Below are 26730 nucleotides of genomic sequence, written 5' to 3'. Positions count from 1 at the left end.
CGTACCGTACTCATCTGTAAATTAATTTGCCTAGTTTGAGATACCATGTTGCGTTAGTAAATGCTCAAACAATGTTTGTCTGTTTTCATGCCATTTCTAACGTTCGAGAGTGATAAAAAAAAGAAAAGGAACAAAAGGAGACATACATGCAGATCTATGATAAACATAAGACTGGCTACAATCTAATCTACAACAACTTAATTGGAAATAGAATAGGTAAGTGCTGCAGTGTATATGCGGCGGCGAGCTGCCGAAGTCACACCCTGTGTCACTCAGAATGACCCTGTCCCGAGATGGTCGCTGAGACTCACGCCCACCTGCTGCACGCCCAGGCGCCCGACCGTACGGTACGGTACCCGACAGCGCTGCAGAGCACTCCAGGCGACACTGCAATACTTACCCATGACCATGTTAAGAAACTGGGACTCCACTCACGCGCATTTGGGCCGCCCTAGCTTCACTCACACATTGTACGAGGTTAGTATGTACTAACCTCGTACAATAGACCGTGTTTGACCCTGGATTTCGAAGTAGTCGGCAAACATCGCTTCATTGCTGAAGTACTAATATTTGCCGAAGCTCCTCGCTACGCACCGGGGCTCTTGCCGGTAAGTAGCAAGAGTTTGTTGAATATAAAAATAATAATAAAATAATAATCCGATAAAAAAAGCACATTTTGCTTACCTCGGCCTCGAAAGTGACTTCGCTTGTCTCTTCCACGGAAATACAAGGAAGCCCGTTGGTGGCGCTAATAATTTCACAACCTTGATTCAGCTCCTCGGTAATTTTATAACTATCTAAATTCTTTGAATGCGCAATCATGATTAGGCAGGACAACAAGAATTTCAAAATGTGTTTGTTGTCCCCAAGAATGATATCAAAAAATTTCTATATCTAATTTGTCATGTGAAACCACTTAAAACTTACGTAAAATTCATTTAAACTGCAAAAAAGAGCAATTTCATAGCACCAACATGGGTCGAAAAAGTCATAGACATCGCGGGTCCCTGTTAATACACTGTCCTTACTATCGATAGTTTAAACGATCACGATGTGCTCGCTAAATGCGCGCGCCCGTCGGCGTCTGCTAGCCGTCCTCTGCTGTGACTCTCAAATAGCCCCGCATGTGCGATTTTAAGTCAGATCGTCCCATATGCCGTTTTTCATGTTAGTACATAGATGCGTGCGCGTTTTTTGCGGACGCAGATCATGCACCCATCTCCGTCGTCTGCTACGGCTCTCTATATCAGTCCCAACTTGTGAAATGTGTTTTCTGGTGTATTTTCATTTGGTCTACATGCAGTTTGCCCACTTGTCATTTGGTCTAATGCCAAATGGGCTAAACCCATTTGGTCAACTAAATTGCCATTTGGTCTACACTTGGTCTAATTCTCATTTAGTGAAATGTCCAGTTGGTCTAATTTCAGCATAACCTACATAATTATATATTTTTTTTACTTTGTCAAATACTGGTACATAAAATTGGCTTTATATCATGCAGTTCCACATTGTAAATATGTATATTCATTTGGTTCACATGCAATTTGCCCACTTCTCATTTAGTCTAATGCCGAATGGGCTAAACCCATTTGGTCTACACTATGTCTAATTCTCATTTTGTGAAATGTCCAGTTGGTGTAATATCAGCACAACCTAGGCTACTTAATTATATTTTTTTAACTTATATACATATATTTAGTCTTTATACATATACCAAATGGGCTTGACCCATTTGGTTTAAAAAAAAATCTAATTGCCATTTGGTCTACACTTTGTCTAATTTACATTTGGTCTACACTACACTTGATCTAATTTTGAGTCCAGTCCAGGGTCTAATGTCAACATGACCTACATCATTATGATTTTATACTTTGTGAAATATATTTTTTTTCTTTATATAATTTCATTTCACCTTATAGTTTTAGCATTGGTTTCTAAATAAATAATACTTGAACAGTGGCATAATCATGATAATGGAGCCAAAAGTTTTGAAACGTGTATCGGGTAAATTGATAAAGTTGTAAGCAGAAGCAAACAACAAAAAAATGTTGAAGCGGGGGGGGGGGGGGGGGCGGTGTTAATTAATTTCCTTTTATTTTCCAATGCCAGATCAATCTTTGTTTTTGCTTGCTAAATTTTTTAAAAATGATATGTTCTGTTCTATCTACAATTTTTACTAATGATCCTTTTTTTACTTTTTTTTTTCAGACACATTCGCACCCGAACCGACTCTACAAGGGAAGAGAAGGAATTATTGAACCCCTTGAGAATATACAGGTCAAGGGCTGTAATAGTATACAGGGGCACTTCCTGGGAGTTTAATTTCATTTTAATTATGTGTTTTCAGGATTTTTTTTAGGATATCTAACATTGCAGTGAAAATTATTGCCCCTGCTGATAGTTTTTCAGCTGTGCATGCCCCTCCTTAATTTCAGTGAATAAGGTGTGGCACTGCCCTCTATGATTCATTTTGAATTTTAATGGGCTCCAAAATGCAGTAATTTGTAAATGATAGCATAATCTTATTTTGATAAAGCATTTTACTTAACGGGGGGGGGGGGGGGGGGGGTGAATTTGACTACTAAACCAGCCCCCCCATGTCAAGGATTAAATTTTTGGAAAAAAAGCATATATAAAATAGATATAGTTATTGCATATCAGAATATTATTTTTTCTTGATGTTTTCTCAATAACTCTAAGCTGTTATTGATGAATTCTTTCTTGAAACAAAAATAAGCAATTTATCCAAACATGTCAGTTTCATTTTGTAGACATATGCATTGAATTTACCAATTCAGAATATAAGGTATGCAATCTTTCATAAATGTTGATTTTTATCACTGGTGGATCTGGGGGAGGGCACATCTAGCTCAACCCCCCCCCCTTTGAGAGCTAGAGTCAAGATGTAATGAAAATATGTATTTTCATCAAAGAATGCCCCCCCCGTAAGGCCCTTTTTTGCTTGACAAATTTTCATCCTGAAAATGTGCCCCCCCAGGATAAATCCTGGATCCACCACCCCTGGTTTTGATTAAGTTTACATGTATTTTCATTTTGAAAAAAAAAAATTCCTAGAGATTTATAAACAGCATGATTTACACTGAGCATTTCATACAATTTGTGCAGAAGAAATATTATCTTGAGAAATTTGGTTATTAAATTATGGAAGATATCTTTTGGAAATGAAATTACTTCATTGCAGTTATGTCTTACATTGTATTGTCATTTTACTTGATAGAAATTCATTATTTTTTATAACCATGACAGTGTTATAAATTCATATTTGCTAAATTGTAATAATCATTTTGATGTTCCTTCATCTTCATGAAAGTATGAATTCTAGTCATCTGCTTCAGTCTGCCCAATGAAATGGTTACAAAGGGCCTAAGCATCCCTTGTCATTTTTTCAATAATTAGTTAAGTCAGTAGTCAAGTAAGGGGTCAGACAGTTTGGCTGTATTATATTTGTTTAATTGTCTTACTAGTGTCAATTTACTAAACTTTTTCTGCTTGTGATTGAACCACCAAATTGCCAGATAGTACCATTTTGTTGGGCAGACATTAATATTGACTAGAGGACTTACTTTCCAAACCAACCTAAAGATAATATGATACTTCATGTATTACAGGGGTATATTGCCTCCATTCCATTGTTGGGATGTATGCTATGGGCTGGGTAATATCATCTAACTTGTCCTGGAATAATCATTCTCTATAACAAGTTCACAGACAAACAGAGATTCCACTTCAGCAACTCTCAGTTGAACATCAACATTTATGGCATTGGTGGGGGAAGCAAAAAATTTTAGGGGGGAACCGCCAAAATCTTTTGACCCCCCCCCCCCCCGAAAAAAAAAAGATAGTGACCAAATAATATCTTGGGGGGACACAGGAAACAAAATTGAAAATTGACAAGCCAAAAAAAATAAAAAATAAGGTTATCAACAAAAAATCGAGGGGGATGGAATCGTCCCCTCCCCACCTCAAATTTAGGGGGATAACCCCCCCCCACTTCCGCCGCTTATGATTCCTGGTGCTTGGAGATCTGCGAATGGCATGCTATAACATCCACTTAAGTTCCATTTCCTTTCATGTTTTTTCCTCTTCTTAGTGAGCATCTCCAAGTGTTCATATTTTTTCATTGTCCTTTTTTAGATTTATCAAACTCAGTTTTATTACCTGATAAAATTCTATCCAAGAATTGAACACTTTGATCAAATTTGGAAGTTCAACTTAATGTAACTGACAATATATAACTGAAAATATATAATAAAAGGCAAAATAATAATTATGAGAAAAATAATAAAGAAAAACAGTTACTCAAATCAAATTCACTCAAAACCATACACTAATGTACTCTCCTCAAAAATCAGTTCTCACTTTTAGGTATTGATCATTCATTCAGTCAATAAAATAATAAAAACAGAGTCAGGAGGTCCTCCTCAAAATAAACACAAACACAGTGTCTCACATACACACTACACATTAAGAGTAAAATCAGTTTGTATCTTTCGTGGGATTTGTTTTTATGTAAATCTGGATTCTTCTTGTTAGTAGGGCCTTAGGTCACTCTGACTTGAACTTAAAACTTCCAATCTCAAGAAGGCAAGATATCTCAGTAGATAGTCATTGTCAAGATGTTTAGGAGTTCAATCTGGAGGTGAGGCTATTCATGATGGCATCTGATATTCTGGCAGAAAGAATGAGAAATAAAAAAGTGCATAAATACAATTATTTATTTTTTCAATGCAAATTAAATAAACGAGTCATTCAAGATAGTGTGTATTTTTTAGAGGGGGGGGGGGGGGTGATGGCATATTTTAGTCCAAATTATTTTTATCTTCATTTTTTTTCCACTTTGTATTACCATTTATTCAAAAATTGCAATAAACATATTAATAAATGAGTTTTAATCTAGTTGGCAAAAGAAAAACCAGTGGCGGCGGCAGTGCAAAGAAAATGCCAGTAAAAGGCAGTAAAGCACTGTGTCTGAGTGACTAACACCACTGCACTGACAGTGAGGTGAATGTACTTCATTTTCCAGTGCATGGACATTATTGCCCCATCATATTCACTCGTTTTCAGAAAATATTTAGTTATTCCTCATATGACCATGATTATCTCCTTCATGTCATTACTCTGGTGTTTATTCATGATTTTAAATTCAGGAAATCATTTAGCAAACAAAGAAAACAAAGCATTTCTTGACTGTGATTCCGTGTGATTCAAGTTCTATTTCATTTCTGTGTATCACACGTACGCACGTACGTGACGTAATCTTGATCTCTAATCTGCTAATTGTTATGTTAATTAATCATCCCGTGCGCGCGATTAAAATGGCTCGAAATTCGACCAAATTCAAGGGCAGCTCAGCTTGTAAACCTCACTGAGAAGGGCTTCCATAGCCCTTGCGATTCCCCGCGCTGCAATTTAACTGCAAGACACAGAAAGGAAATCAATTCAAGTTTCACAATCAACGGAAAATCCAGAACCCTTCGAGACCCATTTTGCAAGAAATACAACTAAATAAGGTAAGAATTGAGAGCAACTCACGACACTTTTGACTTACCGACACTTTCATGGTTATTTTTGGAAGATTTCATGGAATTTGGGGCACGAAAATGACTTCGGTAGCTCGCGAAAGTCCTATGCATTACGATGACATATTTTTCATCGCACGGGAGGACAATCACAAAGAGAAAATATCATATTCATCCGCGCTGACAGGGGCTTAATTTTGACGATATCGCATCGCTATGCGATTTCACTCATTGACAAGCGGACAAAGCTTACGTACAAATTTTGAGCACTTCCGCGACAGCGCCATCTAGTGACTACGGCCGTGCCTATCATGATTAATTTACTAATTATGGGCACCAATTAATGAAATGCCTTCAAAAAACATAATTAATGATTATTATTGGTGATGATAACACTCATTTGCATTAATTTAAAAAGATGACTGATAAAAAAAAAATGAAAATAATATACGTGCCTGGAAAGAAACCAGCAGTACAAGCTTTGACGAACGTCAATAATACGTATACGGTATACCAAAGTCTATACAATGAAAAGATTGGAAACTTCACGGACTTTGCGTAATGCCTTGCGTCGATATGCGTGTAAAATAGTGTAGGTGCCTATTCTTTCCCTTGTCGTGTCTTTGATATGAATATAAATCGCGCGCCCTCTTCAGGAGAAAATTGATATCAACGCTGACTGATTTCTATCTCCGTAAAATCTTCACTAAAGATCAAGAAAATATACATATTTTTAGAAAGAAACTTCAAGGAGAAGTCACGGAAGGATCTAAATGATTCGGTAAGTGTCATAGCAGGATGTGGAATATTTATTTATACATAATATTTTATGTGGGCAAAAGCCCACTGTATTTTCGAAGTGTAGTGGTGTGTCGCGTGCGTATGACTGATAATCCTTCGCTCGCGAGACGATATGAACCCATGGGTGCCCTAGCTTAGAACTAAGCTTTGTTTAACTAAAAAATGAATATTCTTATGATTCAATAAATGTTAATGAATGGTACATTTACTGTTAAATCGGTACTCACCGGTTCTTTTCTTGAATTTTCTGCCAATTTCCCACGCTTCTGGCTACAATTCTGCGTTAATTTTTGTCGCCATAGACAGCTATTCATGCAACTTTGTTTATAAATGGAGCGCCCTTACGAGAGTTGTTAATGCCGCGGAGAAATCGTTAAGGCATTTTGGCCTGTGATCAAGGCTTAGCTGTTCTATTTTTTTATATGTGTGAGATCGAAATCACAGCGAGTAAACACTCTTCCATATGGAAGAGTGTATACTAGGACTGGCGCGAGCTGTATTACTCGGACTGGCGCCCCTGTTGCAAAAATTATTACCGTAAGCTGATGGAATCACTGCTTCATGTATACCGACAGTGACAGGATTTAGCGGTTGTAGGTATAAATCGCGCTCTAAAATTCTAAAACTGTTCTTTATCAAAAAGCTGTCCTTCATATTCATTTTCGCAAAAGAATTTAAAGTTAATTTCAATCATTGTCTATAGTTATCCTGTTTATGATAAAAATACTTAGAAATTGGGTTAGGTTAGGGTTATCAAATTATCAGGGCAGAAAATATATATTTTTTCTGATTTTGCGCGTCGAGCTGGCATTATTTGATCTGTGAGATTATGTTTTTGATGACATTCACAGCAATAATTATTAAACATTGCGCACGCGCCGTGCGCCGCATGAATTATGTAGATCTGGGCTCCGTTACACAAAGATTAGCGATCAATCGCTAAATGAACTGACCAATCAATATCAATGTTACACGCGCATTTGGTTTAAAATGCTGACCAGGGACCAATCAGTGCACTTCTTTCATATTTGCAATCCATCGCAAACCTTTGTGTTACGGAGCCCGGGGGAGCGTTTCATGAAAGGACTTGTCGGACGTTTTATCCGACAAGTCCTATTTTATCTGACAGTTACCATAGTAACAGTGCCTCACAGCCAATCAGAGTCAGAGAAAGATGTCAGATCTGACAACTTGTCGGACAAAAATGTTGATGAAACACTCCCCAGGTGAATAACTTACCGCTACACACGAGCAGTTGCTCTATATATTCTATGTAATACAATATATAGAGCAACTGCCCATTTTTAATGGTCCATAATATACCCACTTTTTTCTTTTTTGGAACGAGTATGAAGTTATCTACTGATATACTGAATGTACAATAAAAGTCATTATCATGTATTTCTTGACATTTCATTTACTTTTTTCCCATAATTATATCCCATAGCTGCTCGCATAGACCTACGCCGTCACAAAAGCAAAACAAAATCTCACTTTTTTTCTTTTTTGGTGGGGGATGGATTTTCCATACGCATACGTACAATTTTTCAAATTATTTTTTTTGTTATTTTCATAATAAACTTTAAATGATTTCGCCTTTGCACTATTATTTTTTTTTAAAGACAAAATAACAAAATTACATCTAGTCATCATCATCGTCACCAACTTCATTCTCATCTTCATCACCAGTACCACCATCATCATCATCGTCACCAACTTCATTCTCATCTTCATCACCAGTACCACCATCATTATCATCATCATCATCATCATTGCCATCATCGTCTTTCTTTTTTTCTTATTTTTTCCCCTTCCCTTCTTTTTTTCCTTCCTATTTTCCTCCTTTTTTAGAGGGGCACACCACCACACCCCCTCACTGGATATCGGCCTCTAAATATGTTTGTTGTTGTATATAAGTTGGCGGATGCCTCATGAAATGAAATAAGAGAAAATAAGGAAAGGGAAACTAAGAAGAAAAAGAAGGACTGAGGAGAAGAAAAATAAAGCCAAACAAACAAGAAAAAACAATATCAAAATTTCGTTGTAAAGTCTTCTACGTGAGTTTAATAATTATGTTTTCAATGAAATGAGAACATAAAAGAATTGAAACAAGTAAGAAGGGCTATACATCGTAGCAAAGAAATAGAGGGAAGCTCCGAGACAATAAAAAGGGTGAGAAAAAGAAAAGACTTTGAAATACAACACGAGCATAATAAAAAAATATGGAATAAGCGAGGACAAGTAGCTGAGGGACCCCCCCCCTCTCTCTAGTTATTTATCTATCAAACTCGCATACACAAGAACTTCTTACTAATCAAAATATTGCAAGCAAAAAGCACGAGCTGACATTTTTTTAAATATTCAAAACTGATAGAGAGACACATTTTAAACAATTCATGAATCATAACAATTATTCATTAGCTTACCAATCGAATCATTCGATTGCGACAAATGATCTGAGAATTAATGTTTTTAGGAATTCATTAAAAGCATAGTTGTATCTCAACATTAAAATAATTAAGGCGGGCGCAAGGTATCAGCTAAAGCTTCATACACCGATAAATTTTTTTTTGACATTTAAAGTATTTTCGGTAATCATGAAAAAGATTGATATTTCATGAAAGCTCAAATCCCGAGGAGGAATATTTTTATTAATTGACTTTAAAAAAAAATGTTCTAAGCCCCATTTAATATTTGATTATAAGTCGATGCAGTAAAAGCTGAAAAAATAAAGTATTTTGTGTTCCTCTATCATCATTCTCTTTCTCTTTAACCCTGGTTCCTTTTTTCTGGGGGGGGGGGAGCATTTTGGTTAAAAAAGAGAGAAAAAAGATAATTGCTGGCTTGTGGACGGTAGTGGTAGGGACACCTCCCCCCCCCCCCCGTAGTTACGCCAATATGGGACCAAATGATCCTACATGTCCGAGGCGAAACTTGTGCAATCAATTAAACGTTATTTTTGAAAAAAATTAAAGCTTGCGCAGTTTAACTTTAATCTCTTTCACCTAAATTTGCGATGAACGCTGCGTTATGAAATATATAATTATCAACATCTGGCGAAAAGAATAACCATCCGATCACCTGACGAGAACGCGTATCACGTGATCTGCATATCAGCTTCGATCGCGAGTCAGAAGTGAAGGGCAACTGCCAAGAAAATCAGGAAAAAGTCGTCAAAATGTAAGTTTCCCTTATTTTCTTTCATTTTTTGTTGTTGCTAACAATGCTTTTACACTCGAAAATCAAGCATTAAAGAAAAAAAAAACAATATAACTTGTACTTGTGATATAAATATAGAAATATCCTGTGCTCAAACTTTTCTAACCCAAAAATAGTACTGATGTCGCCTATGAGGTCCATACATGTAATGTTTGGACCTCATTGGTACTAGGAGTGCTGCAGAGTGCAGGGTGTCGGGGCCTGTTTCATGACGAGTTGGGGCCAATTGCATGATATACATTCTATTTTCAACCTCGTGGCGATAGCGGACGCCGCCGTGAACTTTGAAAGGTCGTATTACCGACGGAGCTCACTGCGCTACTCTCTTACCCTCTTTATGATGACAGACATCTTCTCTTCAACCTCGTCCTCGTGGTGAGAGCGGACCCCGCCGTGAACTTATAAAAGTCGTACTATCGACGCCATCGACGGAGCTCATTGCGTTACTCTCTTACATCGTTTATGACAATATACATCTTCTCAACCTCAATTATATATTTGTCTTTGCAACTTCGTCGGGAGATGCTTCTTTTATATTTCTTCTTAGATATCAAAAGTTCATTTCTCAAGATAGTAATAAATTTATTTGAAAACGCTAGCTACCCAAAACATTTTAATAAGATATTTCAAATCATCGTGCCTGCTTGCGTCTTCTACTACATTTTAATTGCACTTGCGACTTTAAGATGATGCGTCGTACGAGATTAAGAGAGCATTCCAATAATTCTAAATCGCTATCACCTAAAAATACTTATAAAAGATGTCCCGCCGATCGTTCATTAACCTGTGATCTATGAGAAATATTTTCATTTTATTTACCTTTCCGCCTTTGCTCGGAAGATGCATCTTTCGTTTATCTTTCTAATAAATATCACTCTTATAACACCTCAAAACCCCTTTAAAACATGTTCCAAACGATCGCGCGTGTTGGCGACTTCCATTCCAATGCATTCGTCTTTGTGACTTTGTCAGGAAGATGCGCGACCGCGAACAAAATTTTGATGTATTCCTTTGTTTTTAAACATCGCCGATTCGATTTTCGATTTCGATTTTAGAAGCTTAACTGCCGATCCAGTTTTCGATCTTATTTTCGATCCGATTTACAACATTATTCCGTTTTGACCTGAAATGCACCAAAACTGAAAAATAAACTTAAGAGGGGAAAAACAGTGGCTTACTTCGGCTGTCGCGTAACTTCACTTCCCTGTTTTATTCAAATTTAAATACATAAACATATGGCCGTTAAGTACCTGTACAAATTGAGCTAAAACTTTGGTTTCTGTATTTGCTGAGTGGAGCCAACAAAGTTCAGCAGAACAACCAGCATAACAGAGACTGAAGCTTTTGGTCTAGCTTTTACATCAAATTTTATACAATTTCATGAACATGAGATACCACATCATTTAATAAACAAATACCGTATTCTGTTTATTTTAACAGCTGAATAAAATATGTTTGCAGATAATTTATTTGAAATGCATTTCACATGACGCACCATAAAAATGGGCTACACTAAAGACGGTTCTTGCAAAGACCCTTTCGTGCAATCGGCCCATGAGCGATACGTAGGAACGTCCTTGCCCTAGGACCATTCTTCCAAGATAGTAAGATTGGCGACACATCAGCGCTTTCCGTTTCATGAAGGCAATTTTGTTTTCCAAGTCTGCGACATCGTTTGATATCGATAGTCACTCATTCAATGAACAAGGTTATGATATGTCAATAGTATTGAAAAAATATTGGCAAGACTTTCATTTGTCCCCTCCACTATAATTGAAAAAAAAAGATAGTAGTTGATTGTCCGGGTTTTTTGAGAGCAGCGATGAGGGAGGTCCTTACTATTTCATATCTTACTATTTTTTCTTAAACAAGGAGACAAGTTAAGGAGTCAAGATGTACATTATTGCTTTGACATGACATACATGTATGGCCTTCTCTATAATTTAAAATGCGCCTTTTTGTTTGGACTTTCCATAACCTTTTCTTCATTTGTAATGATGGTGATGGATTCGTAATAGGCATAATCTATACTTTAATTAGCTTTTTTGTTATCACAGATTTTTTTTTTTTCATTCATCATCTCAAGTTAGCACAGTTTTTAAGTTTCATTGATTATATTTAATCTCAGCAAAAAATAATAAAAATGATAATGAAAATTAAATAAAGATAAATAAATGATTTAGCATGTTTAGTAACATAGTTTTGTATCGTGTTTTTCTTTTTATTTTTGCCTTTGGTTTTTGTTTGGGTTTTGTTTTGCTGAACGTTATAAACATGTTTTCTTTACCATACATAATTTTTTTTAAAATTTGTTTTCATGTTGTTTATCTAATGATAAAACATGAGGGGTCAGAAAAAGTGCCGACCATTTCATATTTTAAGTTTGGCTGAAAAAAAAAATGGAAAAGGGGTGGGGAAAAGAGGGAGAAAATGCGAGAAAAAATATTGATTTTTTTATTTTGGCCTAGATTACCCAGGAGAAGTTTAAATGACATCCGTTTTGCAGTGAAATTGATGACGGCACCTATATATATAATAACTTGGCGCCATCTCAGATAAAATGCTTCAGAGTGCAATCGAATGACCCCCAAAATGTTTAAAGATGATATGTCAAACTCAATCCTTTCTACTACCAGCATGCTTTCACATGGGGTAGATCATGTGATACATGTACACAATTAGTTGCCACAATCCATGATCTTGCTACTCATCACAACAACAAGGAGACATGTGACATCGCAATACTCGACGTAAGCAAAGCATTCGATGTCGTCCCCCACAAGAAACTGTTGCAGAAACTTCACTTGTATGGCATCTGTGGCAAGACCCTTGAGTGGATAATATCCTTCCTAACCCAGAGACATCAAAGAACAGTAGTGAATGGAAAAAACATCAAACTGGTTACCAGTTCTACGCGGTATTCTGCAGGGAACAGTGTTCGGGCACCACCTCTTCATTTTGTACATAAACGACCTCTCGGAAGCAGTTCACAGCACGGCAAGACTGTTCGCAGACGATCGCATACTCTAGCGAGCAATATCCAACCCCTCCGATGACGAATCACTTCAAAAACACTTGGATAATTTGGTCACATGGGGGATGAAATTCAACGCATCCAAATGCTCTGTCATGAGGATCTCCAGAAATCAAGTACCAGGACATACAAATTACTCCTTGGTCAACAACTACAGGAAGTAAATAGCCATCAATACCTAGGAATATAGAAAACAACCTAAAATGGGATAAGCAATCACAACAGGCAACTGCCAAAGGTATGAGGGCTTTAAACTTCATGAGAAGAAGGAGCTTCTTATACTGCTCTAAAATAGTGAAGGAATGTCTATATACCACACACATGTTAGACCCCACTTGGAATACACTTCGATAGCATGGCACCCATGCCCAGTCAAGAACACCAGATTGCTGGAAATGGTACAGAGACGAGCCACCCGGTTCGTCACAGGCAGCTACACACAAACTACACAAGTAGATCATGCCTACATAGGACATGTCTGGAGGTGTCATTCCAAGGACCATTCTTTGTATCGCCCAAATTGGCTTTGTGAAATAGTTGAGCGATAATCTTGTTCTACCAAAACCATTTCATGAAATGGGGGCTCCGATGCCTGTTGCAAAACTGGCTCCAGCTTTAACATTAGACTAAGGCCTGGTCAACTAGAACTAACAAAAAAGTTAGAGGTACCTGTATAAGCACAATTATATTTCTTCTGCCAAAAGAATTTATGTAAAAACATATTTTTAAGAAATAAAGTATATTGAATCCAAATCTAGATCACCAATAGAGGGCCTCAAAAGAGATAACCTATATATCACAAAAAATGAAAATAACTTTTTTTTAGTGTGCAGGTAAACAAAAATCACAGTCTAAATGTATGATATCAATCAGTAATAATAAACTGAATGTGCTGCTACATGTACTTTGAGCAAAAAAAATCAGTAAGTTTTACAATGTGTTTAAGTGTTGATTATTTTTGTCAATATTCATTTATTTACATTTTCTGAATTATTTTTACATTATCAATGGATAATTGTGAAAATGAAAAAATGTCATTGCACAAACTGCTTTTATACTACTTTCTAGAGATAACTGGTAGAAAATTAAAGTAAAAGGGTAAATACATGTACATGTAAGGACAAAAATTTCCATGCTTTACTCGCTCACTGCTATTTATAAATGTTGGTTTCTTTTTTGGGTCATGGTGTTGACCATCTGTAAAAAATTTGGGAATCGCACGATCAGAGTAGGAATTTTGATTACTAACTGTTGGCAGGTATGCATAGTGGCCTAAAGATAATGTATATGCATTATAACATTGAAAGTGGTACAGCATGTTGAAGTGTCACAAGTCGCATTCTGTGAACATATTTGTTGGCTATGGAATGTTAATATATTTACTGTAAGAAAGAAGTGTGTTTGTTCATTTCTTGTTTTGTACTTGCAGATTTGGATCTTGCATTTTTAAACTAATTGACCAAATATTGCTCTAACAAAGTCTAATACAAAGGTGTTCAAACTTCAAACAAAATGAAAAATATGAGGTTGTTCGATTACAATAAAATATCAAAGATGAAATATAGAAACAATCAGTAACAGATTTAATGCATATTGATATATTTTCAATGAAATGGGCCATCTAAGATTAAGTTTTATGAAAATAAATCACTTATTACCAGAATGTTCTGTATAATTTGTTTTTATGACAGTGAAAACCAATACTGTTTTATGAAAATAAATCACTTATTACCAGAATGTTCTGTGAAAACCAATACTGTTTGATGAAAATAAATCACTTATTACCAGAATGGTCTGTATAATTTTTTATTTATGACAGTGAAGACCAATACTGAAGATGGGAGAGCGAGGCAAGCTAGTAACAAGATGGCAAACATCATTACGCAAGGGAACAGATTTTGATTCCTGGGGTCAGGTGGTGGAAGCAGTTGAAGAATACCAAATGTAAGTTATTGCCCAAGCAATAAAGAAAATATTCCTTTTTAGTGCCCTTTATTTCAATTCTTCACATCATTCTAATGTTACAAGGATGAGATAATAGTATCAATCATTTAGTCTTGTGACAATTTGATTTATAACTGTATTTCTACTACAGATATGCATGTAATTTTAGTTTTGGTGGTTCAGAAAGATTTAAGTGAGTTTAAAGGTGCATTTACATTCTGAGTTGGATTTGGACTAAAACACTGCTGTGTAATCATCATTGAGATTACCCATTAGATATTAGGTGCATGTCGGCACTGAAGCATGACAAGGTCAAACTTAATTATTGCTAAACACTTTCTGGATTTTTTTGTTTCAACTCTATATGTATCTTTTTGTAACACAAGCCTATTGGCATTATGCAGCAGTTCCCCATTATGATACAATCTTTACCTTTGCTTTATATGAAATAAGAATGGAATTGACTTTTATCTTACAAATTTAGGTTGGAGAGGCAGCTCAACAAGGAGATGAATGCAAAACCTTCTGTGTTCTCTGAAAGTCAAAAGGTAAAAGTCATGAAATTAGATGTAATTAATAAATGGAAATGTTATTTATTGTTCTCCCCTCATATCAATGCAAATTGAACTTGTTCACTAACTATTCTTGCTATGTCATATGTGATCATTTTTATCATAGTGCCTATGAATATTCATGAACACAATCAATCCCACCAATCAGCATACCGGTACCTTCATTCAGTTTATAGACTGGTTTACTAACATATTCAAATTTTATGCATACCGGTTTAACAAAGGTTGCCCCTAACAACCTGAAAGCTTGCCCGAGGTTTACCCAACATAGCAACAACTATTGTATGCAAAGTGGATTCCAAGTATTGAAATACCATTGTTAGGTGCAGATTTAATAATGGAATAACTCGTTACTAGGCCCCGAGGGAAGAAACATCCATAAATTTGACTACACTAGTAAATCGGTCAATTGATCAAAATTTTGATGGAACATTTGGCTTAATTCAGATTTAATTTCTAGATGACATATGAACAACTAGTTCAGTTCGATATTATCAAATTTTTCCATGAAATAACTGCATTTAGACCAGAGTAGCACTGGTATTGTATATAAATATAATGTCAAATGTAAATATGATTGAGTGAACACTTTTTGCGAGAGTGATCACGAATTTCCTTGTTGACCATAGTAGATTGCGAGACAAATGAATACCCTCTAGCGATGATTGAGTTTGTTACAAAATGTAGTATAAAGCAAAAATAATCAAGAAAATTCACACCCGTACAAAAATTTGAATATGTTTTCCCTATAGACCATCTACACCTGTTACAGTACTGAAATCATCTTACATTACATGATTGCCCACAAGGAAAAAATGTCATACAAATGTTGAATAACATGTGCATTGGAAATAATTTTCTTTAAACAGGGTCTATTAATTTTCATGCATGGTATGAATGCAACAGGGTAAAACATTCTTACATGTATGTACCTGCTCAGTTAGAAGCTAAATTAAAGGTCAAGTCCACCTCAGAAAAATGTTGATTTGAATCAATAGAGAAAAATCAGACAAGCACAATGCTGAAGATTTCATCAAAATCGGATGTAAAATAAGAAAGTTATGACATTTCAAAGTTTCGCTTATTTTTAACAAAATAGTTATATGAACGAGCCAGTTACATCCAAATGAGAGAGTCGATGATGTCACTCACTCACTATTTCTTTTGTTTTTCATTGTTTGAATTATACAATATTTCAATTTTCACGAATTTGATGATTAGGACCTCCTTGCCTGAAGCACAAAATGTTAAAAAAATGTAATTCCACATGTTCAGGGAGGAATGAAACTTCATTTCACATGACAATGACGAATCAGAATATTTCATATTTCAAACAATAAAAAAAACAAAAGAAATAGTGAGTGAGTGACATCATAGACTCTCTCATTTGGATGTAACTGGCTCGTTCATATAACTGTTTTGTGAAATGAAGCAAAACTTCAAAATGTCATAACTTTCTCATTTTACAGCCGATTTTGATGAAATTTTCAGTGTTATGCTTGTTGAATGTTTCTCTTTTTATTCAAATCAAGTTTTTGTTGGGGTGGACTTGTCCTTAAAGATTCATTGCTTAATTGAGTTTTCAAAGATTTTGACATTACTGATCCAGCATTTATGTATTCTCATTCTCTGTTTTATTTGATAGAAAACTCTGCAACAAATTATGGCCTGTCTGAGTCTCAGAGCTGAAACTTTACAGGTGAGAAGCTTGTCCATTTTGTGTGAAATACAGTGTATTTTTATGCCCCCGCAGATGAAGTCTGGATGGGGCATTAAGGGTTGCCCCTGTCCGTCCCCCACTTGGTTTCCGCGCAATAACTCAAAAAATATTTGATTGATTAAAAAAAAATTTAGTGTGTAGGTAGATGACACCAAAATACAGGCTAAATTCGAATTAGGAGTCCGCAGGTCAAATGTCACAGCTCATTATATATTTGAGTTGGTTCAAAGGTCTAAATTTGTTCATTATATATATGCATATTAGTTTTTGCTCGATACTAAGTTTAATCATATTGAATGAATTTCTGATCGCGTTAAGCGTGGCCATCTGTATCCTTTGGACACGTCAAATTTCTAGTGTTTCATATGTGTACGTGCCAATGTGAATATACATTGTACATGTAGTTATGGCAGTTTATGGCTACTGTCGTATAGTAGCTCAGAACCTTGTATCATAAAGGCATGTGATTGATATTTTGAATTGATTGTAATTGTATGTGTGATTTGACTTAGATTTATGATAACAATTCATTTTATAAATGAATCTTAATGATCATACAAGAACCTTATCTGGAGACCTGTTAAAGTCATTCTGTTATTCAGTATTTCTTGTTAACAAATTACAATATCCAAGTACACAATCATGCAGCAATCTACTGTAATGTTATCTGTTGCAACCAGTTAAGAATTTGAAACTGTCAAAATCGACAACTTGCTTGTATCATCTTAGCATTTTATCAAAGGCTATACTTACATCATCAGATATACTTGTGGGCGACAACCCACATGATGGCCCAATTTGCCTCTGAATTTCTCAAAACCTTATGTTTATGGGCAAACATTTATTTCATTCACCCCACTATCTCCAGACAGTTAATCATGCATTACATTTTTTCTTCATAGCATGTAAGCGATATGTGTAAATAAATGAATTGCAGTTGTGCATGGGATGTGCTGCACGTATGCGCATTTGGCAGAAACTTATCGTAAACACATTCAAAGTGAATATTTCATGATCGTGTGCCTCAAGACCATCTATAAATTCCAAGATTCTTCATTATCTTGACAATCTATCTTGATTATTTTAAAATCTGCCAAAATGCAGTCAATTAAAGTATATATGCTGCTATTTATTTTTTAAATATTACATAAGCACAGTGGTCTCTTTTGCCAAACCTAGAATGAAATCATTTATATTCATTTTTTTTACAGATGTGCACCAATGTTACAATGAAGCTCTAAAAGCTGAATATCCAAATCTCAAAATATAAAATATTCTTTTTTTTTTATTATTTCAACAGTCACCAAATGCAACAGATGAACTTTCGCTTGAAGAGTTGAAAAGAGTGGATAGAGGTATGAATTTTTTTGCTTGCATGTATAGTGCTGTATCATTTTTTGCTTTTTCACAAAACATGACATAATTCTATGTTCATTAATCTTTGGTGTATGTTACATTCATAAGTCAACTAAATATTCTAGGATTTGGATGTAGGACCGAAAATGACAAATATTTCCAGGATTTTTTTTATTCCTTCACCATATTTTATAAGTGATCATGTTCATAATTGTGTAGTTTTCATATCCAGCTATGGTATAATAAAGAAATAGAAAGTTTTGTTATATCAGAGACAAAGAATTCTCTATGGCAAATAGATTGTTTATTTGATTAAAAGATTTTATTTGATGTGTACTCTATAAAGTAAATCTTCTTTTGTAAAAAGGACCAGACGGAATATATCCTTTGCCAATTTGAAGAATATTTGATCATTACAAAACCAGATGCTCACCTCCTACTATTCTTTCTTTCGTTATTCCCAGCCTTGCAAGATTTGCTGTCAAGCTCACCTTCTGAGTTTCCAGTAGACTTGCCAGCAGGAGCACTACGGACAAGGTATGATCACTCACTCAATACAATATTACTTTTAATGATCCCTGCCTCATTTGGGGGCAGTCAAGAACCATTAAATGTGAACATTCCACTTTGAAAATGTGCTCTTTGAGAGCAAGGATCATTATAAAACATAAGTTTATAAATGGTCTCTTGTTTTCCATTTAATGAAATATAAATAAAATACTCCCTCTTTTACTTTTACAAGGCTGTGAAAATGGCTATGAATATTTAGAAAATATTGGATGGCCTTGAGTGGGATGCATTGAAATATTGTTCTTCAGCGAGTAACAATATTCTACGCATCCCACGAAAATTGGTCATCCAATATGCTTATTATTTAGATACCCCCACAAAGCTAAACATAAATTAATAAAGAAATGTTCGTTAAGTAGTAGGCCTAGTGTACGGTACTGGTACGTAAACAACGAATTCACACACATGCATTGCATTGTATGTATTGTAAAAAAAATTCTCACATAAATTACATGTAGCTGTAGCGCGTGTCGCTTCGTCTACATAATTATGAAAAGCGCAACTAATACGTAATGCAATTTCGTTGTGATGTTACAATAGCTTCATGTGCACAATCATTTAATTACCAATGATAATCTTGTGGGAAGGGCAAAATATTCATTTCCGTCCAATATTGAAAATATTGGACGTATACATAGGCATGCACGTTAAAAATCAATATCAATATTTTGTCTCCTCGAAACAGCCTCGCAAGACGTCACAAATAATCTGCACCTTTAAAACCATACATCTAAATTATAATATGTTATATTAGATGAACAATCATTTAACATTTATTTGATATACTTCAGATAAAGATAACAGAATCTGTCAGAAATTTCAGTAAAAGGAATTTATTGGCCTTTGAAAATGATAGAAAAATGCATCAAGAACACTTCAGCAGTCTACATTTCACTTATCCTATGAAAATAATATTGTATTATTAAGTTCAAAACCAAACTGATGTAAATTTTTCTTTTATTTCCAGTTGTCTTCAATATGAATCTATACTAGAAATAAAACTCAATTGTTGCGTTATTTCACCAATTGGCTTCAATTCAATTCACTTCAATCATGGTTTATTTCGTATAAAAAAAACAATACATGTTACAAAGCCAGAAGGCTGAAATTAACATGTTTACAATAAAACGTTCACAAGTCACGGATAAAAGCAAACAATTACAATTTACGATGTACAAAGATAATAAATAAATTTCAAAAAGCAAGTGTACATAAAAATTCATTAAATATAATAAATAGAACGAAAAAGGAAATACAATATTAAAAAAGTGAGGAATATTAGACAATTAAAAATTCAAATATCAATTGGATTGAAATGGAGACTAAAACAATGGCAAACATTTGAGTTGATTTCAAGATGTGAAAAGAAGAAATTATTTAGAATTTAGTAAGTCAATGAAATATGGTATTGCACTTTTTCTAAAGCGATCTGTTTTGCATTTTAACTGAGCAAAGTTTGGAACACTCCTTAATGAGATTGAGACATATTTCCTTTTTGGTATCCAGTTATTACAGTGAGGGTTTTTTTAAAAGAGATTTAGCAAACTCCAAACACAGTCTTTTTCGTCTTCTTTCAAGACATTCTAATCCACATTTTGTTAATGCATTTTCATAGTCTATAAAATCTGAGCCAAGAATTATTTTGCAAACTCTTTTTTGTATTTTTTCTAAGTCTTTAACCTGTTTAGCAGTTAGTGCTCCATTAAAAACCGGTACACAATACTCCAAAATTGGACGAATATATCCAATGTAAATTTGAACAAGGTCTGACATAGGGAGTTTATATTGTTTGACAAGTCTGAACATATACAATTTTCTGTTACACCTTTTTATAATATCTGAAATTTGTTTATCCCATTTTAAGTTTGACTGAATATAAACACCAAGTATTTTAACAGTTTCTGAATATTGCAGAGAAGTGTCACCAATATGCAAAAGATTAGGTAATGGTGGATTTTTAGAAAAAGTAACTCTGATTACATTGCATTTATTCGGATTTAGTTTCATATGATTGTCAGATGACCAGGTAACGAGTGCATTTAGATGACATTGTAATACAGAAGGAGTTTCTATTGAACGATTCTCAACTATAGTAAGATCGTCAACATATTTAAAGTTAAAATTTCAGCAGTTAGCTTCTTTTGTTGAAGATCAATTGTGCAATATTTTTTTATTTTTACTATTATATTCTCTTATCGTTTTTTTTGTCAACTGTGAGTATGCTTGGTAGAATCAATTAATTCATTATCATCCATGTTTCATTGACAGAAAAAAGTCACCAAGAAAGAACTTTGAGATTGACATCGAGGGGGAGGAAGATGAAGAGGAGGAGGAGGAAGAAGAAGATGCTACGCCACAACTTCAGTCCAAATCTCAAAACATCAAACCTACTGGTAAGATGATGAATTCAAATATCATGCTTTCAGTCTTATCCCTGATGAAGGACAGAGTCTTTTGGCAAAGTATGAGTCTGCATTCCTGATTCATTTTACTTATAATATTGACTGGCCTTGAGGGGAAGATCAAATATATTGCCACCAAAAGAATCATATTGGCCAGAGTCTTAAGACGAGGGCAATATGGGTCTTTTAAGGGCAATATATTTGATGTTCCCCGAAAGAAGAGCCAGTCAATATTTATATTATCATCCAAATCAGATATCTAGAGCAAAAATCGTGATAATGGTGATATTTCTTTTTAAAATAGTTATATTGTGTCTTGTTAATATCAGGGTCTAGGCTCTGCACTTTACCATTATGACGTACTTGCAAGCGCTTGGATCCAGTGATGTCTTTATTATGACGTATATTGTTGGCGCGCAGATCCTTATGAAGCGTATCTCTTTATACGCATCCTCAAATGCCCGGATGTGAGACCAGGGAAAATACAAGGTATATTTTGCGTCGTCTCTGCATGCAAAGTAAATATGCGCATTGAGACCAAGGAAAATACAAATAATATACCTATCCCTTCCCGATATTTATGAATCTAGGGCAATATTCATGAGCGCAATCAAGATTTCAATGTGGCTTACATGAGTAGGAATGTTCATACAGAGAAGCACAAACATTTCTGAAGATGTGCTCTTATAATTTAAATGAATAAACCACTATGAACATGTAGACACAAGTAGGATATATATTACTCTGTGTTTTCTTTTAATTTTTTCAAAGATGATTTTAACAGAAGATATATTTTTTTCCCATAGGCACTCTTTTACCAAGGATAGCCCATGAGCCTGGAACGACGGGATTGTCAATTCATATCGAGAAGATTGGTCTAAAAGATTCTACTTCGTACCTTGATCCCTTCATCACAGTATCTGTTAAAGGTGAGAGATAACTCCTCTCTTTTTTCTTTTCTTTTTATTTTGTCATTTTCACCTCCTTTTAATTATACTATTACTAATGCTACTGCTGCTTCTTTTAATTCTACTACGACTACAACGACTACTACTTCTACTACTACTACTACTACTACTACTACTACTTTTACTACTACTACTTTTACTACTACTACTACTACTACTACTACTACTACTACTACTACTACTACTACTACTACTACTACTACTACTACTACTACTACTTCTTCTTCTACTACTACTACTACTACTACTACTACTACTACTACTACTATACTACTTCTTCTTCTTTTGATACTACTATTACTCTTACTACTTCTTCCTGATCCTCCTCTTTCTCTTTCTGCTTCATTCAGCCAAATATACCATCTCTAAAGCTATAATAGACAAGAACAAATATGTTCCCCAAGACAGTATGAACCTGGAGTAGACCACATCATTATTGTTGGAAACCCAGCCATGTACAGAAAGGCTGCATTACATATCACCAGCATGATCTATGGTACAAATGGCTCTGTTATGATGTAACTGGAAAGATGCAAGTTTTCACTTGCACCCTTGCTTACTCATTGTATTTTTCCTTGTCATCCAATCAATGTCCTGCACTTTGTCTCCTCCATTCGAACATGACATGATTGGTGTCCCAGTATAGCTACACTGAGTTGAGTTTTGAGATAACTGTAACAATGTTTCTATGTCAGATTTGGCTGGTGTTGATGTCATGAAATCACAAGATACACCTGTTGCCACAAAGAGAGAGGATCAGTATGTCATCTACAAGGCAAACGTGGAGTTACAAAAACCCCTGGAAAAATTACCCAAAGGTATGCAAAATCTGGAAAATAAAACTTACTTTCCAAGGGAAAATGTATGTAACATGTTTTATAGTTTGGTAGTGTGAATATTTGTACATGCAAAGATGCGACAAGAGAATGGATGAGCAAAACCAATGAGGGAAAAAGAGAGAGAAAATGTTACAAATTAATTTGATATTATAAGCCACAAATATTATAGGTGGGTTTTTTTTGGTATACAGTAATTTTTAATACACGTAGTTCATTAATGAGAATAATATTGATACATATATCTTTAAGGGTTAATTCTATAAGGAATGGACATATATTTCACAATTTCTATCATTGTTGTCTTTTAAATTTTCATTTTTAACCTGATGACCCTAATAGGGTTGCCCATGTTCAAACCATCAATATCACTATTATCAAGATTTCTATTTTGAATGTGTTGACAGGTACAGCAGTATTCTTTGAGTTCAAGCATTACAAAGCAAAGAAGAGAACAATTAGCTGTAAATGTTTTGCATTCATGGAGATGGATGAGATCAAGAATGGACCACTTGTCATAGAATTGTAAGTTAGTTATACATTTTTGTAATTCTCAGAAAAAGAAAAAAAATCAGTCTCAACTAATTTGGGGCCTGTGGACCAGCAACCTTGCAGGTTTTTTTTTAAACATGGATTGATGGCTTGGTTGCCAGTAATGCTTTAGCTTGAAATAATTGTAAACGAGTATTGGTTGACATCCATAACAGTAACGTATGTAAAAAAAATTAAGTTTGCAACTTTGCATTTATATTCATATACGTCTTGCATGGTGTCTGTTTGGATGGATGGCAATTACTTATTTTACTACTCATATTTTCTTGATATCCAGTGAAAATGCAAGCAATTTTTCAATACCCAAAACATTACTCAATCATTTGGAATTTTGCATCTTTATTTAGATCTGTGAATTGCTAGTTACTGAAACTTGTGTGTGTTGGGTGTTGGGGGTCGAAAGATGGTTGAGTCGTAATTTTTCATGAAATTATGACATTTTCTTGAGAATGACCCAATTTAGCATAAATATCAGCCTATATGGTAAATTATGTGTAAATGTACAATCAAATTATTAAATGCATCTACATGTAGTATGTCACAGGATACAGGTCTGAAGAATATTATATGAAGCATCTATTCCGTGATCTCGGTCACAAATTTGCCCTCGGCGAATCTGATCAAACGATTTCAGCAACTTAGTACAGTTGTCAGTGAAAATAAGGGATGAGATGTTTTGTGAAAAACAGACATATTTTATATTAAAAGCTGCATAAGATATGACTCTATGCCTCAAATGGCGACACAGGGAGAGGAGAATGTGCATCAATTGCACCTGGGTAAAAGACTAATTGAATAGATGGGTAATAGTAACATAAGCACTTTTAATAATGCTAGATATAGATACATTAGGAATTTCGAAATTTGCATCATGATGATTGTGTTGTTTTTGGTGATGATGACTGATTTGAAAAGATTAAAGTCAATTTGGATTCTCAAATCTTCAGAGATACCATTTCCTAGAGTAATGCACTTGGTTTGAATAATAATAGTGATATCTCATTGAGCGCACACACCATCTAGAGATGCTGATGGTGTTCATTGGTACAATTTGTTAGGTCATCTTCTGCTATACAGAAATTCAATATTTCTTTCACCATATTTCAATAGAATATTTTGAAGACTTAATTTCCCATTTTTTTTTTACTTATTAAGCTGTAGTGTTATTATGTGCATTGTGCTCTACTATTCTTTCAGAATCTACATGTAAATATTCCTCAGACTTTATATTACCATATTCAGGATACTTTATACTCTCATTTATATTGCTTGCTCCATTTATTGGTAGCAGAGACCAGAGCAGTAAAATGCCTGGAATAAAAGCATTCCATGATGATTTTATTTAACTCGCCCTAACCTGCCTATTTGTACTCCAATTTTAACCACTTTTTACTTTTCTTGTAATTCACTTCACAGATATAGGAAGCCAACGGACTTCAAGAGGAAGAAGCTGAGTCTGTTAACATCCAAACCACTTTATCTTCATCTCAATTTGAATTTGTATGAGAACTGAGAAACAACTCAAGCTTGTGTGTGCTGATACAGAATGCCTTATGTTCGAAATATGAAAGCCCCTTTGATTAGACAACTACATGCATTTGAGACTACTGATTGAATTGGGAGCTTAAAAGTGCACTGGCTTGACGAGATAAGTTAGGACAAGAAGACGGGGAGAGTGGGTTGAGAGAACAATGAAACAGTAAACCAGTTTTCATCAAGTAGACATGGTCAGGACAAGAAGTTCCCTGGTGAGCTCAAACTGACTTGGTTAAGAAAGGCAAGATCAAGGATCTCATCATATCGATTTGATGGCAACACAAAGACAAGAGGACACAATGTTTTTCAACTCGTTATCCTAACAGATCACTTGATGAGATCCAGTTTCTTGTTTTCTCTTTATGAATTACATCTACACATGTACATCTCAGTTTGCTTAGAAGTAAATAGATTCAGAAGAAATAATCTTTTTTTGGCCTAATAATTTGTAGGTTGCTCGTAGATCATTTTCTGTTTAATGTAATAGACCGGTTTGGTAAGATTTTCAAATTCTGCCCATATTACTCTCACACTACGATAATTCATGCCAACATTCAGTAGTTTGCCCAAGACTTGCCAGACATATCAACAAGTAATACATGCAAACTGGATGCTAAGCAGTGAGATTCACCTTTTTTTTAGCGCTTGATGCTCATAGAAGTATGAATAAATTTGAATATGTTTCAGAACTGGTCTATTTATCCAACATCTCTAGGCCTACAGTTAATTTGCCACTTGACTTATTTACTAACTTGTTCAAATGTAGCTCATAATTATTACTCAGAAATTGCTCTTGACAAGATCATGTTTGACAGTGGCTTGTTAGGCTTTGCAGCAATTAATGTATGCGTAGTTAATGCTAAGTACCTAAATTTTCACCACATTTCTCTTTATTTTTAGAAAACTAACATGGATATCGAGGTAATTTCTCCCTTTTGCTTTAAAGAAAAAAATGTATTGCCTACCACGTCCATCATGTATTTTGTGGTTTATTTCTGTGCATCGGCAATTGATCGCAAAATCAACAAGACAGTGATATATTTCCAAAATTAAAATGTTACAACTAAACCTTGTTACTATTACGTATTCAAGACTGCATGAACTTGTATGTAATGGGGTTAGCCTGCGATTTATGTAAGGCCCATAAAATCAGAAAACCAAAAGAAGTTTAGAAATTTGAGTTTGACTAATGCGATCTTCTTTTATGGAAAATCAATATACACTTGAGTCCATCAGAGACAGAATGCGGAAGCATGTTGTCATGAAAAGTTTCAGTGATTGATCTGTGTTTAAAGAACATGGAATAATCAAAGTTCCAGTCTAAATTGTATTCCTTAAAAGTATTCATTTTATTGCACGGTGGCATACTATATTATTCTATATATTTATTCCTGATGCAAGAAAAATCAAGTTTAACATACTACAAAAGTTTGTTAGTTTTGACAATGCTTTGTATTCAATTGAAAAACAAAAACATTCAACCTCTTGGGCCAAGCAAATGTTATATAGTTGTTGACTGGTTAGTTTTGATGGTCATTCTATCCCACATTAGCCACAGTTCCAGCTTTTAGGTTTTGATTGTCGGGTATTAAGGCTTTGAAAAATAATACTGGATGACTGAGCCCAAGCAATAGAATCCATATACACATATATTTAAATATTTTTACCTGTAACTCAAGA

At 34.8% G+C, this 26730-nt stretch overlaps 1 protein-coding gene across 1 annotated transcript; it reads left to right on the top strand.

Moving 5' to 3' along the window:
- LOC121418658 (axin interactor, dorsalization-associated protein-like) lies at nt 1-26730 on the top strand. The gene is made up of 11 exons (XM_041612641.1): nt 1-216; nt 14414-14538; nt 15023-15086; nt 16756-16809; nt 18131-18185; nt 18651-18723; nt 21025-21149; nt 21965-22087; nt 22822-22944; nt 23370-23487; nt 24931-26730. The coding sequence occupies exons 2-11, from the start codon at nt 14432-14434 to the stop codon at nt 25025-25027; spliced, it is 939 nt and encodes a 312-aa protein (XP_041468575.1). The 5' UTR covers nt 1-216; nt 14414-14431; the 3' UTR covers nt 25028-26730.

The sequence above is a fragment of the Lytechinus variegatus genome, chromosome 7 (assembly GCF_018143015.1).
Source record: "Lytechinus variegatus isolate NC3 chromosome 7, Lvar_3.0, whole genome shotgun sequence".
In the NCBI taxonomy this organism is placed as follows: domain Eukaryota; kingdom Metazoa; phylum Echinodermata; class Echinoidea; order Temnopleuroida; family Toxopneustidae; genus Lytechinus; species Lytechinus variegatus.
Note: the sequence above shows the minus strand (reverse complement) of the source record. Positions and strands in the feature narration are given on the sequence as shown.

Bases quoted from the DNA above. Each gene is read 5' to 3' on its own strand.
- LOC121418658 (XM_041612641.1), top strand. From the start codon at position 14,432: ATGGGAGAGCGAGGCAAGCTAGTAACAAGATGGCAAACATCATTACGC. The intron at 21,150-21,964 runs GTAAGATGATGA...TTTTTCCCATAG, and splicing joins TCAAAACATCAAACCTACTG to GCACTCTTTTACCAAGGATA. The intron at 22,088-22,821 runs GTGAGAGATAAC...TTTCTATGTCAG, and splicing joins CATCACAGTATCTGTTAAAG to ATTTGGCTGGTGTTGATGTC.